This window comes from Haliotis rubra, unplaced genomic scaffold (genome assembly GCF_003918875.1).
Source record: "Haliotis rubra isolate DU_JTF1 unplaced genomic scaffold, ASM391887v1 Scf2, whole genome shotgun sequence".
Classification (NCBI taxonomy): Eukaryota; Metazoa; Mollusca; class Gastropoda; order Lepetellida; family Haliotidae; genus Haliotis; species Haliotis rubra.
The window spans coordinates 2,230,606-2,249,536 of NW_025766002.1; the positions used below are offsets into that span (position 1 = coordinate 2,230,606).

An 18,931-nucleotide genomic window follows, 5' to 3' on the forward strand; every position below is an offset into this window, starting at 1 on the left:
TGGCTTATATAATTTCCGTCGTTTTCTCGTAACAATGACGTAATAGACACGGACATGTTCGTGGCGAGCGCGAGAGGGTCCCGGTCAATAGGTTAAAATATTGCACTCCATTGCGTGTGGTGAACTTGTTGACGAGGATTCAGCCAGTAGGTACATTTTTTCTGAATACAGAATGAATCTGAATTGTGATTGTTTCTAGGTACGTATTCATAATTAATATTTCCAATGCTGGTGATAGTCTTGGGCAGCGATTCTAACAAATATAAGTGATCACTGACGTATTTTCACGTCAATTTGCATTCTCCGATCGAAAGCTTCATGTTTCAAATATCTACTCGTACGTTGCCGATTTGACAGATTTTACCTTCACCTCAATCAAAATGGAATAAACTCGGTACAAAACGCTCACTTTAATAATTTGTACGCGTGCGGTTGGGTTTTACCAAACGATTGAAACGCACGTAAAATATTTATCATTTCCCTCGATAACGACCACTTGTGTGACCGACTGGCGATTTTGAGGGACCGAACTGCAACATAGATGCCAATCTTAGTCGGCCCATAAACATGTTGGTGTGGCCCCAGTGACAACGTAATTATTTAGTTTCATCGCATATATTATACCCGGAAAGTCTACTACTACTCTTCAGTTTGTGGCATGGTTTTTGGTTGTTTGTTTTTTATCTTTCCGCGATAGACAAAAATAATATACATGTCCAGTATGCATTTAATACAATGACACATCTGACTGAAAGTTCGAAAAGTTGAGTAGCGACACCTAGCACTGCTTACTACATATTTACATAATAATAGGGATTACTAAAATTGCACCTTGCATTAACTTTCGAATGAAGTTCATTGGTATTTCTTTCGTTTTTCATACAGATACAGGTAGGTTTTTTTCGTACTAAGCATATACTTGGGTGGTGCTTTTTAACGCTTATCTATAAAAAAAAAATGGGATTAACCCAAACAAACACACCACCCACCCCCACACACACAGTACCTTGCGTCAACTTCCTCTTGGTGTTTATTTGTATTTCTTCACAATATGACTCATATTGAAGTCAACAGAAGTCGATTGTCTGATGAATTTTGGACGAATTCCATGGCTATATTTACGTCTCCAGCCTCCACAGCTTGTTTTGTACGATATCACAAGATTTCAACCAGTGCCCAAGAAGAATAACATACACGCGTTCAAAGCCAATTTTTATCCAGTATTGTGGTATTTTAGACATGCATTAACATGAAATCAACCTCATGTGTAAATATTCCAGTTACATAGAAGTTGAGAATATCGGAGTGTTGTAAATGATCAAACAGACCCACAGCTAACAATGGGAGAGGTGGATCTGTCTAGAGTATCGTTTGCTTGGTTGCGTAAGGTGAGGTGAGGTGAAATTGGGTTTAACGTGGTGCTTGAGAATATTTCGCTCATATGTGTATGTGCGGCTGCTTGTACTAGCCCAGACTTGAGCTGGTTTTATAGTGCTAGCCCACTGAGATATCATGCCGCAGTGAAGCATGAATATCCCACTCAGACACATTATACTGACTCCGAGCCGACCAGTCCTTGATGTACCCATTAATGCCGAGTGCCAGGCAGGGACCAACGCTTGGTTGTGTAAGAAACTGGGAGTAGGGAGGTCGGTAGCCTAGTGGTTAAAGCCCTCGCTCGTCACGCTGAAAACCCGGGTTCCATTCCCCACATGGGTACAATTTGTGAACCTCATTTCTTGCGTTCCATGCACTGATATTGCTGGAATATTTCTGAAAGTGATGTAAAACCCGACTCACTCATGAATCCTCTTCTTGGTGACTGCTATTCTAATAAGCCTATAATATTGCTGACAGGGCCACAAACGCTACTCACTCACAGGTAATCATTGTCATGGAAACTAGCACAGAAACAAGTGAACATTTATCTCTCAATATTATTTATTTTGCAAAATCAAAAGTTGAAGATAATGATACCACTTTCTGTTTATCAGCTTAGATATATGTAAACCGATTATTAACTTATTGCATACATTCTTAAAAGTGTATTAAAGAGAGAAATATCACCATTAAACATCACATAAGTTCAATTCTATTAAAACCATGTGAAGAACAAATAGAAATAGGTAACCCAGTACCAGTAGTCACGTGTTACCAGTCCACAATGTATTTGGGGATAAACACAATCGTTCTCTTGAATATGTATCAAAGGAAATGCACTACCTCAGAAAAATTAACAAAACATTTCTTCACATATCTGCTTTTCATAAAAGATAAACTAAAATAATTAAATCCAGATACATTATGAGCTGATATTTTATTCCTCTTCCGTCAATCATAAAAATACATCTCTCAGCCATTCATCCACATCATCCATCACCATATCAGTGACGTTTGTCAGCGCTCCCATGGTTTGGCTTTCCTGTTCATAGTTGATGGTGAAGGATTTGCATCTGTGGGCTTCGCGTCTACAGTCTTGAGGCCTGGAATAGTCTTCCCACTCTGGATAAAGTCAATCACTTCACTGAACGACAGTGTTCCGGATTCGGGCGCAGTCTTCGTGTTAGAGCCGTCAGTGGTGGCAACAGGGCTGCAGGAGTTGTCTCCCTTACCACTCAACTGCCAGACCTGCGGCGTTGCCACACCTCTCTCTTGATAAATAAGAAATATAAATTCATGTTTACATGTGCCTGTGCGAAAAATAAACCTCTAAACGCCTCCAACAAGCTCAGAAGAAAGAATTCTTGAAATATATTTAAATGAAATACCATACCTTGAGAGCATGTTTTGACAAATGAGTAATATGACTATGATCAGATCATATATCCAGATCAAAGTTTATAAAATGAAGCAATCTGACTTAACACGTAGTTGTGGACCAAAGTTCAAGGGGTGTCAAGAAGCATTGTTCTGTCCTACACCTTGACATGATTCACAGGTCTTGCAACATAACTTCACAGTTTCAAGCCAACATGTTCTAATATGAGCTATATTGTATGAGAGAGATGATGGAAAGACATCCGCCTGTATCCCCCCTTAAATTTCATTCTAGTCAAATCATATCGCCTGAATATATATTCATCATCTGATAACAATGAGTTTTAACATGTTTCTTTAAATGTATCTTAACATACTAACAGACATTTCCAACTTCTAAAAATGCCACTCAAAGAAATTTGTCCTCATTGTTAAAGTTTTGGGGGGATACCGGCGGAAATCTTACGGTGATGACTGTGACACGAGTGAATGTGATGACATCTCAAGCATTATATATGTGTTTACTTGAAATTTCAAACTATGTGCCTTCGGATGGCAATCTGAGTAAAATAGTTCCAATACTGTTCATAATTTGATTTTTATGGGTAATTTTTGTGTGTAAATTCTGAGAAATTGGGATATTAATAATTCAAATTGGGTATATTTCCTATCATTTCCAGCAGACTTGGGGCCTATTATGAGCAGGTCTCAATAAATCCCTGATACATGCTAACATCCATGTCTCATTGCTCATAACGCCATATGAATCCCGTTCAAATCCACCCAATCACCAACTGAATTGGGCAATGATAAAGTCCCCACAAATAATTACTTGCTCTTTAAACATGTAAAACTTATAGCAAATACAGTAGTTTCCTGATTTTGAGTCACAGTCATGAAATGTAGTAGGTCTCCATTGTAGCTGTAACATGCCAGTGATACTCATATCTTCACTGTTACAGGCTCCCTGACCATTTAGAAAGCTCAGCAAGTAGAATTTGTTCTAAAGTTGATAATCACTCCAGGCAGTAGTATCCCTTGCAAGGAAATGTGTAATATACTTGAACAAATATGGAATGTCATGGAAATGCCTCTCATAGTTAGGGTGCTTACAAGAACTATACTTAGAAACTGATCTAGAAGTTGGTCAGTCATTGGAGCTGGGCGCCAAACATGGCAAACGTGGTGGTAAATAATCTATTCAGACATGGAACACAATCTATTTAGACAGTGAGTATACCCAACCTGTTTTTTCATTCTTGTTTACAGGATCTTCCTTCCACTTCATATATTCATCAATGTCGACAGCTTCAATGTGCCTGAAAGATAATGCAGGAAACAAATATTTCCGGAATTCAAAAAAATATTATTATCAGAGTGAGGCACCCAACTGACAGCACACAAATTTAACGATCTAACCTACTCAGGCACCAATCCGTCACAAACATCGAAGTCTCACAGCTGGTAGTCTAGATCATGATTACGTTAGATTGCTGACTTAGTTTGCTGCTGATTAGATGCCTCAGTGAAAGTTGGTCTGAAAAGACATGAAGCTGTTCTTAAATATGTTTTTAGGTAAAAGGTTCTGATAACTCAAATGACTGATGACTCACGTGTAATTTCAACTTCCAAAACAACATCCAGCTAATATAATAACATAGAGGTGTGAAATGTCTGCTCCCTTATTGCACATGCATATCACGTGTATCCTAACCTTTTTGGTTACTATGTGCATAGACCATATGCCAGTATATGCCAGTCTATATCAGGGCAGTGGGGAAGCCTAGTGGTTAAAGTGTTCGCTCGTCATGCAAAAGACCCAGGTTCGATTCCCCACATGGGTACAGTGTGTGAAACCCATTTCTGGTGTCCCCTGCTGTGATATTGCTAGAATATTCCTAAAAGCGGTATAAAACTCTATTGGCTAATTAGTGATGGAAAATTCTGGAAGCAGAGCCAAGTGATACTGATTCTTTTGCCAGCCTAGATTCTCGTTAATTGATTCAGCATCAACTAATTGAATGTCTTTTTATGTTCACATATGTAGATTAGAGAACTATGTAATCTTATTGAAATAAGAAACGGTTCAGTCCATCACATGAAAAGTGATGAACTTTCTAAATGAATACAGTAACATCATATCATCTTACTTGGAATAATAGAAAAGTTTAGCTTTGAGGTACTGTTTATCTCGCTCACTGGGTGGCACAACACCTGCCAGTTTCTTCCATCCCGACTGGAACTGATCGTCATTATCAAATTGATAGTCTTCGAATTTTAGATATCTAAACTTTCTCTCAAGGTCCCTAACGCTGTCTTTCTTTGAATCTTTGGTAGCGTCTGTGTAAACATCCTTGGTTGTGGAATGAAAGCCTGAATCTGAATCGGATGCCTGGGATGTTGGGCCTTCACCAGCTCCGCCAATGCCAGTTGTCGCTTGATTTTGTGATTTTCTAAAATTCCGACTGCTTTCAGTTTTGTCTGTCTGGTCAGGCGGTCCGTCTTCAAATGTTGATGAATATGCGCTCGCCATCTTTTGTGCATTTGAGCTTGATTTGGTTTGTATCACCGTAAATAGCGGTGAGAAATGGGTAACGATCACCACTCACGGGGATACATCCAAAGTTCATTTTCAAACCCGGAAGTGACCTTTATCCGTGGGGATGACGTTTAGCCAATAGCAACTGCGCTCTTAAATGCCCAGGTAATCTGGACCAATCAAATTAATTGTAAGGAGTTGCATACTTTCACGTGGGTTTGTTTTTGTTTACACCGGAACTAAGGTCATCCTCACTTCCTGATTCAAGGTGATCAAGGTCTAGGCTGATCAGAAGAAGAAATGGTGTTATTCGAGGTAAATATATCGTTTTCCCGTGTGATCATCAAGTATTTGACGTGGCGAGCTTTTAAATTAAAGCTTTTTAAAAAATGAAACCACCAGGTGACCAACACAGCAGTCGAGAGCCGGGATGGGCCCCGCGAAGCTGCTGATACTCGAGATGCTACCGATCTGTTTTGACATGTTTACTTTCGGTCTGGTTTAAGTCTTGTGAGAAACAACAATGTTCAGCATTAATCTCCTAAATGGACCATGTATATCCGGGTTAGAACTGGTCTTCAGCAACCCTCGCCGAGAGCCACGATGCTGTCCTACAATAGTCGTGTATAGGACCGCATTGCGGCTCTCGGCTACAGCAACACATGCGTGTCATGAGAGATTAACAGGATCTGGTGGTCAGGCTCGCAGACTTGGTTGACACAATCATGTCATCGTGTCGCAATTGCGTAGATCGATGCTCATGCTGTTGATCGCTGGATTGTCTGGCACAGACTCCATCATTTACATAGGCCCCTACTGCGGGTCAGAAAATCGATACACTAGGCCCCGGTTTAGTATCCACACCCCCTACTATATAATAATGATAAACTAGGCCCTGGTTTAGTATTCTCACTCCCTACTATATAATACATATTATATAGTAGGGGGTGTGGATACTAAACCGGGGCCTAGTGTATCGATTTTCTGACCCGCAGTGGGGGCCTATGATCATTTCCAGACGGCCGCCATATAGATGGAACGTTGCTGAGTTCATCGTTAAACAAACAAATACTCTCCAAAATGTGATATATATACGGGAAGTCTTCCCATTGTGACCAATTCTTGACACAAAAAGTAAATCATCTCTGAACTGAACATATTTTACACAAAAAGTCATTACATTTTTGCAATGATATGTATAATAAAAAGCAACCAAGAGTCTTTCTTCATTTTTGGAACTGCGGCAATATACTGTGAGACAAACTTAAGAATAATGCCGACCTGTCATTTGAACCCGTGAATATGAAAAGCGGTGCAGTCCATTTTACCATTAAGGGGCATAGGGTATGGAAAGCGATAAACTGCTGTGAAGCATGTCAGTCTACTCTCGCTCTTCTGAAACGGGTTCTATTTGCTATTTTGTGGTTGACGATTTCCATACAAAATCCAATACAACTCTCGAATATTTTTTTGTGTTTAACGATAAAAAAAACCAAAACTCAAAGGTTCAATTTTGTTCTAGCCTAGTTTCTGTGTGTGTGAATATGGATAATACGTTTGTGCTGTCCTCGAGGGGACGCACTTTCCCTGGGCTTGTGAACTTACTGGTACCCATCACGGGAACGCATTTACCTTCGTCATTTATTTTGCGCAAGGTACTGACAGATATACCAGTAGCATTGCTGGCATTTTTGAGTGCACTGTGTGTGTCAGAAATAGTACACAAGTACTGAATGACATTGTAGGCAACCTCACATGTTTGTGAATGAATGACTTGACCCTGTTTACCCAATTTACAGTGCGACATGATAAGTTTCAAATACCTGCAGAGTTTAATACTCTTTTAACAGTCCACTTTACAAGATACTAGTATACAAATGCTCGAGCAGAAACACGACGCTTCCCGAATCATTGCATAGACAGTGATTACTGCAAGGATCACAAAAACCCCTTCGAGTGGGCAGTGGATCAGTTCACGGCATGCTCCCCCCTCTCCTTTCACAAACGCGTCTTTCGCTCACCTAATTCTAATGTTGGTTGGACAGTAGTCTTGAAACTTTGTACACTTCGTAGTATGTATTAGATATATTTGTTTCAGAAACTGTATGACAAACTAAGCAAATAAGCACCATGTATTAACTAATTTGACATAATCATCTGCTTTAAATGATGAAAGTAAATTAAACCTGCATGCAGGAAGTAAATTTGTTATGTGTAACAGATTGAGATAAAACAACCCACCTGCAACTATTTATTTATGTCTCAATATTATCATAGAAATGAGTCCAAGAAATGTGTCTAGTGCCTATGCTAATGCAGGGCTCCAGATAAGGGCCGTATCGGCGTATGCACGGATAGAAAATATGCACGATACTGTAGGAAATAATTTAGAAAACGTAGCAGATATACACCACAGCAATGGTGTACGGTCTTAGAATCATTTACAGACGTATTTATCTGAAAAAAAGTATTGTTTTATTGTTTATTGACCTGTTTAGACAAGAGTAGCAATGTTGTGGTGCATATTTGAAACGAAACACAAGATTACCGATAGTCCATTAGCTTCCATTCAGTACTCTAAATGTACACTTAAGGTTTTCCAGTACTCAATATTGAACAAATAAGGAGTACGTACTCCTGATGTTGAAAAATTATCTGGAGCCCTGCTAATGGTTGTAGTAGCATCAATGACACAGCAAGTGTGTTACAGTTGAAACCATGGACGTTCTATGAGGAAGGCAGCACAAGATTCTGGGTTCACTATGGCCTGGTTATATTTGGGTGTGTGTTGGCAGCCATCACTGCATGTGTCCAGTGCTGTAAACCTGCTCCATATGGCCGACATGAAATGGAGGTGAGTCCAATAGTAACAGGTCATTTTGTATCACATTGGTTTTGTCTGCCTTTGATTATTTTATAACAAGGTTGTCTGGTGATTCTGAGTCCTCTAGTAATCTTTTCTCCTTCATGGGACAATATTTAAACATATTTACTTACCATATGGGTATATGGGTTTTTAGTATATGCCTCCTATTGCTAAAGTTTCAAATTCAAGTGCTCCCCTCCCCCATCTTGAACACATCCTGGATGAGCTTCTAGGTTGATTATTGTTGTTTTCTGGGAGGTCAATGAAGATAAGGTTACTTGGCATATTGTTTTATTCACTGCTCTTCTGACAATCAGGGTTACTGACGAGAATATTCTCATTCATTCCCTCGGTACAGGTAATGTTCTCGGAGTGAGCAGGGACAGGCAGGAAGCTATGGTTACATGAAGAATTTAAAACTGTAACTGAAGAGTGGAAAATGATTCGGTATAAGGAAACGAAATAGGATTGAATAAAGGAATAATGTCATTCATAACAGTCAACATGACATTGCATGTATCTACTTACATACTGTACACTTGTAAATATGTTCCAGAATGGAGGATGGGGTCCCAAGATTCCTCAGCGTCTCAGTCACATTATTTCTGATGCATTGCCTGGTGTTGTCATGTTCTTGTTGGTGAGTCTGTACAGTTATGGCTGTTGGCTAATCTGAGCAGTGTCCATCAGCTGCCATGTTTGTACATGTTATAGATTAGCATCTATGATCCTTGGTATGCCAACAATGAGAATCTGCTTATGATCCATATTATACCAATAACGACAATCTGCTTTTGATCCATGCTATACCATTGTGGAGAATCATCTTATGATCCATGGTTTGTAAATAAACAAATGGGGTGGGTGATGATGATGTTGAGGGGGGTCACCCTTTTTTGTCTGGAAGGTCAGGTGTATGTGGGTTGGGTTAATACATTTTTTACACATGTACTGGGGAGTGGGGGGTGTTCAGCAATTTTGTACGTAGTTATATTTGAAAACTATGCTTAAAAATTATGGGAAGGGGAGAGGGCGGACATTGATTTTGTACATGTCACTTACTTTGTACATATATTTTAGGGGGTGTCATTCACATTGTACATGCTCCTCCATAATAATCATCATCACCCCCTAGCCATAAATTATGAATGGCCCCTAAGACGTGTGTTTGTGTGGCAGGTGTTCTTCCTGTATGGTTCTGTGAGGTTCTACCAGAACTATGTGTTCCTGGTGCTGTTCCTGCTTCACTACATCCACAGGTAGATCAGCATAAATATGTTTTGGGTTTTAGGCAGGGAACCACTTAGTATTAAAGTTTATACACATGTTATTTCTTTTCGGCATAAGCTTGCTTCTTCAAATGTGTCATAAACCATCCAAAATACTTTACAAGTACATTTAATTATCCGTAAAGAACCTTAGAATTTCCCATGGTTAGGATTTATTTAGAATGTATTAGACACCTGCAGTCTAACAAAGTAATTCAAAACCCCTTAGTATGTTCAGTGCCATGGCTGACTTCAGTTGTTGAAAATATGTATTGATTTCACAAATCATGCTCCAAGGGGTCTTGAAGTCTTGAAGTACCTAAAGAATCAACCTTTGTTTGAAAAATATCTATTACTCTCCAGATCAATGTGTATTCCTGTATTGAAATTCACAACAAATAATCACAGATTACCACTGAAGCTGGCCATTGGCTGGACATCCCCTACAAAGACTGCCAGTGCCCATTCTGTGATTATATTGGTGTGGGAGATGAATTTCATTATCTGTTTAGAAAAAAAAAATCTGGTCAGTTTACATTTTTGGCCAATAAAACATTAGGACTTTATTTTTTGAGCAGGAAAAATTAACTTTTATGTTTTCCTTATTCTTGAAAAAATATGACCGCGGATCCGTAAAACAAGAAATAAAATTGGTCTGGCCTTAATTTGTAAATTGTGTTAGTATCTGTGCATCCTTTTTCATTACTATTGTTACATACTGCAATTTGCATATATTGAAAATTGTACCTCATGTACCGCTGTGGGTGTTTTATTTCTGAAAAATGAATGAAAGGAGTCGTAGTGGTGGTTGCGTTTAGGTAGGGTTTGAAATATCTTCTTGCATGCTAGTTTTCAGGTAGGGACAGTTATCTTTGAAACACCTTACTAGCCTTTTCGGTAACTGTCAAACTGGAACTTGTGATTAAATGTGCTATATGAATCCATGTTGTGTTCCAGGGGCATCATTCATCCCTTGGTGATGAGGTACAGAAGCCCCATGGTGTACATAGGGTAAGGGCTACTGGAGCTGAAGGGATCGTTGTTGGCTCGGATACTACAGATATGTACCCCAGATACGTTTCTGTATCAAAAAACGTACCCTAGCCAAAATCTGCATTCAGAAACGTACCCTAGGACAGGTCGTTTCTGCACTGTACCGTTTTCTTGATCGGAACTGCCATACTGTTGTATAAGATACATATATTTGTGTTATATAAGAAACAAGCATACACAGTAACAGATATTTTGCGATGCACAATGCTATTCGCAGTAAAGTTGAACAGGAACAACAACATAGGGTTTTGGGTTGCGGAATATGCATTCGTCCCCCGTATTGGGTACCGGGTACGTTTCTGTATTTTAACTTTGTTTAGGGAACATTTCTGTATACAGCTGACCCCTTCAGCACTACTCGAGTAGTACCTGGACAGGAGATGGAAACCATTTTGATTTCGTTGTTATTTAAAAAAAGAATCGCCATAGTGAAAATACAGATATATTCATTTGCAAAACTACTGCAAATTTTCTTTGTGCAACAATATGTCAACCATTGTCTACATTGATTCAGCAGAATGTTTTGGAGGTTGTTAGGGTGTTAGAGAAGGCACCTCTACTTTCTGTCAGATAATGTTTTATTTATCCCCTAAAACATGCCTATCTGTTCAGACTGTCCATACCATCCTACTTCCAAGATATCATGTACATGGTGAGCTTGTTAGCTCTTGTCGTGCTTGGTCACATATTGATGTCTCAAAGAGACCTCACATCTTTGCATGTGGAGTTTTTGCTCTAAGTGTATGATTTTTGTCGATGGACAGCATCCACTGTCCCACAGGCAAACCTGCCACGATTACTAATTTTGTCCGCTGCTTTGATTATGCAGATCCATAGGTCCAAAGGTCCAGTCACACTTTTCATAAGTTCGACCCCGCTGTAAAATATGTGGAATATTGCTTAATGACATAAAGCCATACTCACACGTAATGTTTATTCAGCAGATGGAAATGTTATCATGTCTTGTGGTCTTCACATTTTTTTCCTGCCTTCCTTGAAATTGTTGAATGGTAGGACATTTACATTTGAATAAACCATGTAAATTATGATGTAGTTTTGAATATGACGCGGTAGGTTTCAGTTTTCAAAACTGAAATTACAAATGTCTATCAGAGAGATAAGACTTGAATTCAGGGGAGACAACTCTATTTTTCAGAATATGTATTGGTGGATTTTTACCCAACTGCATTTTTCACTTCATCAATGCTGATTTTATAAGCTCGGCCACATATGCAGCTCATTATTACTAGTAAGTACAAACCATGTGCCTCAAGATTAGTGTGAGAGTTTCAACTGTAACCATTGTTATTATGGTACAAACAGAAAGTCATAAAAGTGATCATATGACAAGTACAGTTTACATTGAATGACTAAACAGCTCCAGTAATTTCTCCGCCTTAATTTCGATATATGTTTACGCTGATATAGATATAACAAAATTACATTTAAACTATACCAGGTTTTAATTCATTGTTATTCTTGCTTTCAGTGATCCTCGGTTCATATTGGGCATTATTTTGTACATTATTGGCTTCGTCATAAACAGATGGGCCGACTGGAGACTCCGCTCCCTGCGGAACACCAAAGGAGTAGTTGATGGTATATTCTCTGATGCTACTTACCTGGCCGCTAGGTCCAGAATCAAACTTTTATAGGCTGTGATCGTAGAACTGAAATATTGCTGAGTACGACAGTACATAATAAACAAAGTAACAATCATGTGTAAACACAGCATGCCTGTGTATATTTACACATGTATACAGCTGTGACAAGAATAGGAACTGTTTTGACAAACAAGAAGTGTTTAGACACACAAAAAGTTGTTATTCATGGAACGTTTCATGTCTGTTGATATATTGGACCTGTGAAGGTCTGGGTCTTTAGCAACCCATGCTTGTTGTAAGAGGCAACTGATTCCATTATGGGATCGGGTGGTAGGACTCGTGGTATTCTCATTGCATAGGTCGTAGCTCTTGATGTCAGTCACTGGATTGTGTGGTCCAGACTTAATTATTTACAGACTGCTGGCATATAGGTGGAATATTGTTGAGTGTGATGTTAAACAACAAACAAATGTCGATATATTGTTCTACAGGAGGGACTAATTACAACATTCCATATGGAGGACTGTTTGAGCTGGTCAGCTGCCCCAACTACTTCGGTGAGCTGGTGGAGTGGACAGGCTGGTGAGGTCCTCTTACACTTACTACCCTTACTTTGTTTGCTGTATGCGGGATTGGTCCTGTATTATTGGGTGAGGGTTTGGGTGATGGGTTTTGTTTATGAACAAATGAAAAAGGACAAGAGGAGGAGGGTGCCAGAGTCATGATGATAAACTTCTTGTACGGTAGGGTAACTGGTGTCATATAAAAAGTTTTCAGCAGACTGTTGAACAGTTCAATGAATATTTGCTCCACCCACCTACCACATATGATGATAGACCAGCCGATCTCACAGACAAGCCGTGGTCCTAACTTCACCCTTAAAATCAGTATCAAAATGGTATGTCCGGTAGATAAGCTGAACCATCAACCGCCGTACATCTTCTAATCATGATCAGTCATCCAATGTAGAGAGTATCAACAAATTATGGAACCTATTGTCACTGTATGTAGAAATAAAGTATGTTCTGTGCCAATAATTAATGACCAGCCCCTAACCATTTGCTCCAATAAGCAACCCATGACCCGTTTTAAAACTGATGTGTATTTGAACTATATATTGGGAATTATAAACAGCAAAGACCTCCACTCAAACCATTATGGTGTCTATCTGTAAAATGTCAAAATAATAAATAATGCTCATTTATATCTATAGTTTATCCATTATTGAATCAGAAATCTGACAAGTTCTTATTGTTGTGTATTTTTAAGAATTTACAAATGTTTTTGCCTTTATGGCATTATAGATGTTAAAAATAGTGTGCACATTTTGGATTGTAGGTTTTTTTATGTTACCAGTTTTTATGTTAATGCATTCATAAAAGTTAAAAATATTCAATTAACTTCAACAAAATGTACATTTATGATTTCTCATGTAGGTGTCTAGCAACATGGTCTCTCGCTGGGCTTGTGTGGCTGCTGTTCTGTGCTGCAACATTTGTACCCGGTTCCAGACATAATCATCTTTGGTCAGTGTACTTATTTTCTGTTTTTTTGTGTGTGTTTCACTTAATGTTGGCCCCCAATTCAAAATAATTTTCTCATCACTAAAATGCTGCAATGCCTCGTATGAATACTGGACCTTGCAATTCTGCTTCATATTCAAAAACATGCCTGCTGACTCTTATGAGGTCACAGCCAACATGACATGACTCAGTGAGTTGATCTTCCCTCAGGCTCCCCTCAAGCACTCTGAACAGAGTTAAACGCTGGAGTTCTTCACAAATATTTTGAACTTGATAATGTATTTAACTAGAGTATTCTCAACATGATTTTGAGAAAAAGAATCTTGTCGTGTATTACAAGTCTGAGAACAGTCTGTGGTCGTAATATCAGTTGTAACTGTTATATTCATATGCCGACCTTTCACTCATTAGACAATTTTGAAATACACACTGTAATAAAATGGTATGCTATGGGGACACTTTAAATAATCTGTTCTCCTTCTGACAGGTACAAGCAGCAGTTTGAGCTGTATCCCCCTAGCAGGAAGGCGTTGATACCATTCTTGTTCTGATGCTCATGGTGGATGGAACTGCAGCACACAAACTAAATATGCGGCCTTGACCTGTGTTAAAGGTCACCTTGACCTTACTATGTCCCACATGACAGCTTGACCTACTATATGGGTCACCTTGACCTTATCTATTTGTCACATACTTGTTAAGGAGTTACAGCTTGACTTTGAAATGTATTTAGTTTTGTTAAGGTAACCTTAGTGTTAAGGGTTACATGATGTCCTGTGTACTTTACTTATATCTAGAGTCATCAGCTACATCTGCCACATTGACCATGTTAACCAATGTAATGATGTCCTTACTATGTCCAACATGACAGCTTGACCTACTATATGGGTCAGATTGATCTTTGCCTTGGGTCACCTTGACCTGCTATGTTTGTCACCATGGTCTGTCTAAAGGAGGGTCTTGACCTTGGTATTATAGTTGTGATGTCATCAAAGGTCTTTCATTTACATCCACATGAAGGGGACTTCCAATTATATTTGAGTTTTTATGAAAGCAAAACCAAAATTTGCTTGGATTATTCTGGTATTAAGCATGCTTCGTACTGTAGCTTGTAACAGGATATGCTTGATGTGCTTTATGAGATTTGGGAGCTGAAAATGAACGACCCCCATAACACTCACACATTTTGTGGGATTCAGAGTCAGAATACCCCTCCACCAAGTATATCATCATAGATCCCTTCAAATATGGACTCGGGTTGTAGTGTGACCTGACTGACTGTATGTCATGCCAAAGCATCTTTGTTATTTCTCTAGCTCTGGACCAGTGGTTCGCACAGGCTGATGTCATGTTCGAGATACTGCAGACTGTTGCATTTCACAACACTAAGTCAATTGATGGCATTGAGTTTGGCTCGCTCTAATTTTTGTCCCCAAGGAAATTGCTACTGTTTGAAAGAAAACAAACTTAAACAATCTACGACTTTACACATTTGTCACTATGTTTAACATTCATTGTACCATTCATCATAATAACATTCTAGAGTGAGAGTTTATATACTGACAGAGACATTGTTTTGAAAAAATACCAATAACGTTTGTATTTTATAACACTGATAAACAATATAGAGGCATATATGTTTTCAGTTTTGCAGGTGTTATGGAGCTGTTTCCAGATGAACAGCAGGTAATCTTATCCCAGTTGGTAGACAGATGCTCATGATGTAAATCACTGGATCATCCGGTCACAGCTCGACATAATATAGCTGGAATATTGCTGTGTGTGGTGTTAAGCAACAAACAAAACACGAACACCAAGGAATCTGATTAAGATAGTGTTGTTGTCTCTTGAAGGACATTGTACCAGTGATATTCTGTATTTCATATATGCTAATACTCACAAGCCCCATCGTTGTACGTTGTATATAAGCTCTTCTTGTTGGAGGCCACATTGGTGCATCATCGTTAAACTGTTTGTATGTTGTTGAATCAATTATTAGTTGTGTCTATGCAAAGGTTTTTATGCAGTATCAAGAGTGAGTGAGTAGTGAGTTGGGTTTTACGCTGCTTTTAGCAATATTCAAGCAATATCACGGCGAGGACACCAGAAATGGGCTTCACACATTTTGCCCATGTGGGGGAATTGAACCCAGGTCTTCGGTGTGACAAGCGAACACTTTAACCACTAGGCTACCCCACCGCCCTGCAGTATCAAGAACTAACATTTGACTTAATGAGGTTGTTTCTGGGTTATAACTCTAACAATTACTTATTTAATAAAAAAACTTATTTAATAAAAAAATTACTTTACAGACCAATTCACAAAGTCAGAAATGAACCAAGTCAATACATGTGCATAGGTGGATCAAGAAATTTTCAGGGGGTGGGGGTGGGCTCTGCCATTGCAAAACATTAACTTCAATGTGGTCTTTAGTCATTTTCAATAGGGGTGGGTGGGTGTTCGAACCCCCTGAACCCCCCCTCTGGATCCCGCCACTGATTTGAGGCTGTTTCTGAATGATAATGTTCACATCTATTAGTGAATTTGGACCAGATTTATTGTTTGAACAGATCTAATCTCATTTTAGTCAGATCTTATACTCTGTTATATCCCTCTGTGAGTCAAGGACAACTCAGTAGACAGGTGAACTCTGAATGACCTTTTATTCTGCCAGTTGTCATGAAGGATGCGTGGATTCATTAGTGAATGTCAGGGGTGGAAATAACCCATTGCCCGACGTCCGAGTCCAGTGGTTTTTTCTGTCGGTCAAGCAAATTTGTATATCACACTGTACTGGTGTCTAGTTGACTTTCCAATGTTAATTATGTTGTTTATTTAAAAAAATCAACAAGAAAACGGCCGGTATAGTGGATAAATTATCATGGCAAATGATTTTACTTGTGCCACTGTTCCAGAGTAAACTAGCAATTTTAAAGTTATTTCCACCCCTGAATATGTTTTTGGCTTTTTAAATGATTAGTCTTCTTTTCTTCACCGCTTCATTTCAGAAATTGTGATTCTAACAGCAGAAAACCTACCTAGGACAGATATCTTCTGATGATGGTACTCTTTTTAGTGTATATTCCCTGGAGCCCAGAAACTACAAAAAACACTCAAAATTACAGTGTTAAGATAAACAGCATTCCGTCAGCAATTATCTTTAATGTGACATGCATATGGTTGTGAAGTATATTATCCCACAGCTTTGGTAACATATAATTAAATCTGACCTTTTTGTGATATACAAGCATTATAGCACCGAGGTGGTATGTATGCTATATTTAACAAGTAATCTTGTTTGTTTTAACTCATGCTGTTCCAAAATAACTCACAATTACATGTATGAACATTTATGACATGACAGTTATTTGTTGTCAATTTCAAAGGTGCTATCACCAACTTCCACCACTGTTTTAAGGAATGAATACATTTCTTTCTGAAACATATGAATGTGTTGCTGTACTGATACAAGGAGTCAATTCTTTTCTTGCTAGGGCCAGACCAATTTCATTTCTTTTTTTATGGATCCGCATGGCGTATTTCTTCAAGAAGAAGAACAAAAATAAAAGTTAATTTTCCCCGCTCAAAAAATAAAATCCTAATGTTTTATTGATCAAAACTGTAAATTTACAAGAAAAGTTTTTTTTATATTGTGTTTTAACCCATATACACTTCATAAATTGCCAAAAGTAAAATACTTTTAGTATTTATTTTCATTTTTTTTCCCTCCTGCCATCAGGTTTTCTGAGGACAATAATCCATAAAACAAGAAATAAAATTGGTCTGGCCAAGTGAAACTTTAATACATATTCAAGGAAATTAAACAACACTGAATTCTGTCACATTATTATGGCATGGCATGACAGATTCACTATAGCAATATGAAGGTATTGGGTACTCTTTAACTTGTTCTATGTATCCTATGTCCGTGTATCCCAAGGATACAGTTTGGGTCATTCTAGGCCCCGTTCCTCAAAGCATTTGTAGCGCTACGTCAGTCGTAAGTCTATGTTAAAGTATGGAAGTTACGATCGTCTTAGCACTACGATCACTTTGAGGAATGGGGCCCTGTTCATGGTATTCAATCATTTATGAGTGATAACTCACAATGTGTTCCATAGGCAGCCAAACAAAATATACTCTCTAGTTTGTTATTGAGTATGAAACTTCAAGTAAAATATGATACTTGGAGGTTTTACATAAGTTCATGATGAATTAACTCCATGAATTCAAAATGTCATTTAGGTGACCCATGAAGAAGGGAGATTATTGCTCTATATTTCAATGTTGGCACTCATCCTTGAACTCGATACTCTTTAGATATAATATATACATTTTGTTATTTTTTTACATTCCATATTTTGTGACCAGTTTGCAGTTGTGATACAAGATAAGTGAATGGTTCTGAGATTTACCAGTTACCTTTGTCTAATTTGCTGCTATACATGACTGTATTATATCCAATCTACATCTATTTCATGTAGAAATAGCAGCATCTTGCTTTTGATTGATAAATATTTTTCAGTTCTTGTTTGTTTCTATTTTTGTCAAATATAAGTATTCAGGATCTCTCAATGGAATCAATCGATCGATGCTCATGCTGTTGATCACTGGATTGTCTGGTCCAGACTTGATTATTTACAGACCACCGCCATATAGCTGGAATATTGCTGAGTGTGGCGTAAAACTAAACTCACTCACTCAATGGAATCAACATATTTTTTTTTCAGGATGATAAAATTATTCGTGATTTGACAGCGGGAAAACATATTCATGAGCTAATAACAAAGGTGGGACAAAAGGTATCAAGATAAAAGTAATCACAAGTGTCTGGAAGCCTACAACTGTGCCAGGCAGACTCTGAACAAGAAGGCATGAAACACTTGACATAAACATTGTTTAAGTTCTGGTTTGGTTTCCATTGTTCCCTACCAATGAAGATTCGGGTTAAGATTGGGTGTGAAGCCCATTTCTGGTGTCCCCCGCCGTGATGTTGCTGGAATATTGCTAAAAGCGGCGTAAAACCAAACTCAGTCAGTCAGTCAGTTAAGATTGGTCTTCAGCAACCCATGCTTGTCGTAAGAGGCGACTAATGGGATCGGGTGGTCAGACTCCCTGGCTTGGTTGACACGTCATTGTATCCGAATGACATATATATGCTCATGATGTTGATCACTGGATTGTCTGGCCCAGACTCGATTGAATATATATATATATTCTGGCCCAGCTGTATATAGCTGAGACATGGCTGAGTGCTGCGTTAATCAACAAACAAGATCTGTTAGTCCCAATAACTAGAAGTAACCTCAAGGTCCTGCATC

The 18,931-nt window shown here is 38.5% G+C and overlaps 2 protein-coding genes across 2 annotated transcripts; one reads left to right on the forward strand and one right to left on the reverse strand.

The window, feature by feature from the left end:
• Positions 1 to 1,931: 1,931 nt before the first annotated feature.
• On the reverse strand, positions 1,932 to 5,393 carry LOC124275338. Its single transcript, XM_046710834.1, has 3 exons — positions 4,908 to 5,393; positions 4,003 to 4,076; positions 1,932 to 2,651 (listed from the first exon to the last, which is right to left on the reverse strand). The coding sequence occupies exons 1-3, from the start codon at positions 5,288 to 5,290 to the stop codon at positions 2,398 to 2,400; spliced, it is 711 nt and encodes a 236-aa protein (XP_046566790.1). The 5' UTR covers positions 5,291 to 5,393; the 3' UTR covers positions 1,932 to 2,397.
• A 100-nt stretch (positions 5,394 to 5,493) lies between these two features.
• On the forward strand, positions 5,494 to 14,260 carry LOC124275337 (3-oxo-5-alpha-steroid 4-dehydrogenase 1-like). Its single transcript, XM_046710833.1, has 10 exons — positions 5,494 to 5,611; positions 8,007 to 8,150; positions 8,719 to 8,802; positions 9,342 to 9,421; positions 10,388 to 10,441; positions 11,640 to 11,732; positions 11,973 to 12,082; positions 12,579 to 12,669; positions 13,524 to 13,613; positions 14,098 to 14,260. The coding sequence occupies exons 1-10, from the start codon at positions 5,597 to 5,599 to the stop codon at positions 14,159 to 14,161; spliced, it is 825 nt and encodes a 274-aa protein (XP_046566789.1). The 5' UTR covers positions 5,494 to 5,596; the 3' UTR covers positions 14,162 to 14,260.
• Positions 14,261 to 18,931: the final 4,671 nt, after the last annotated feature.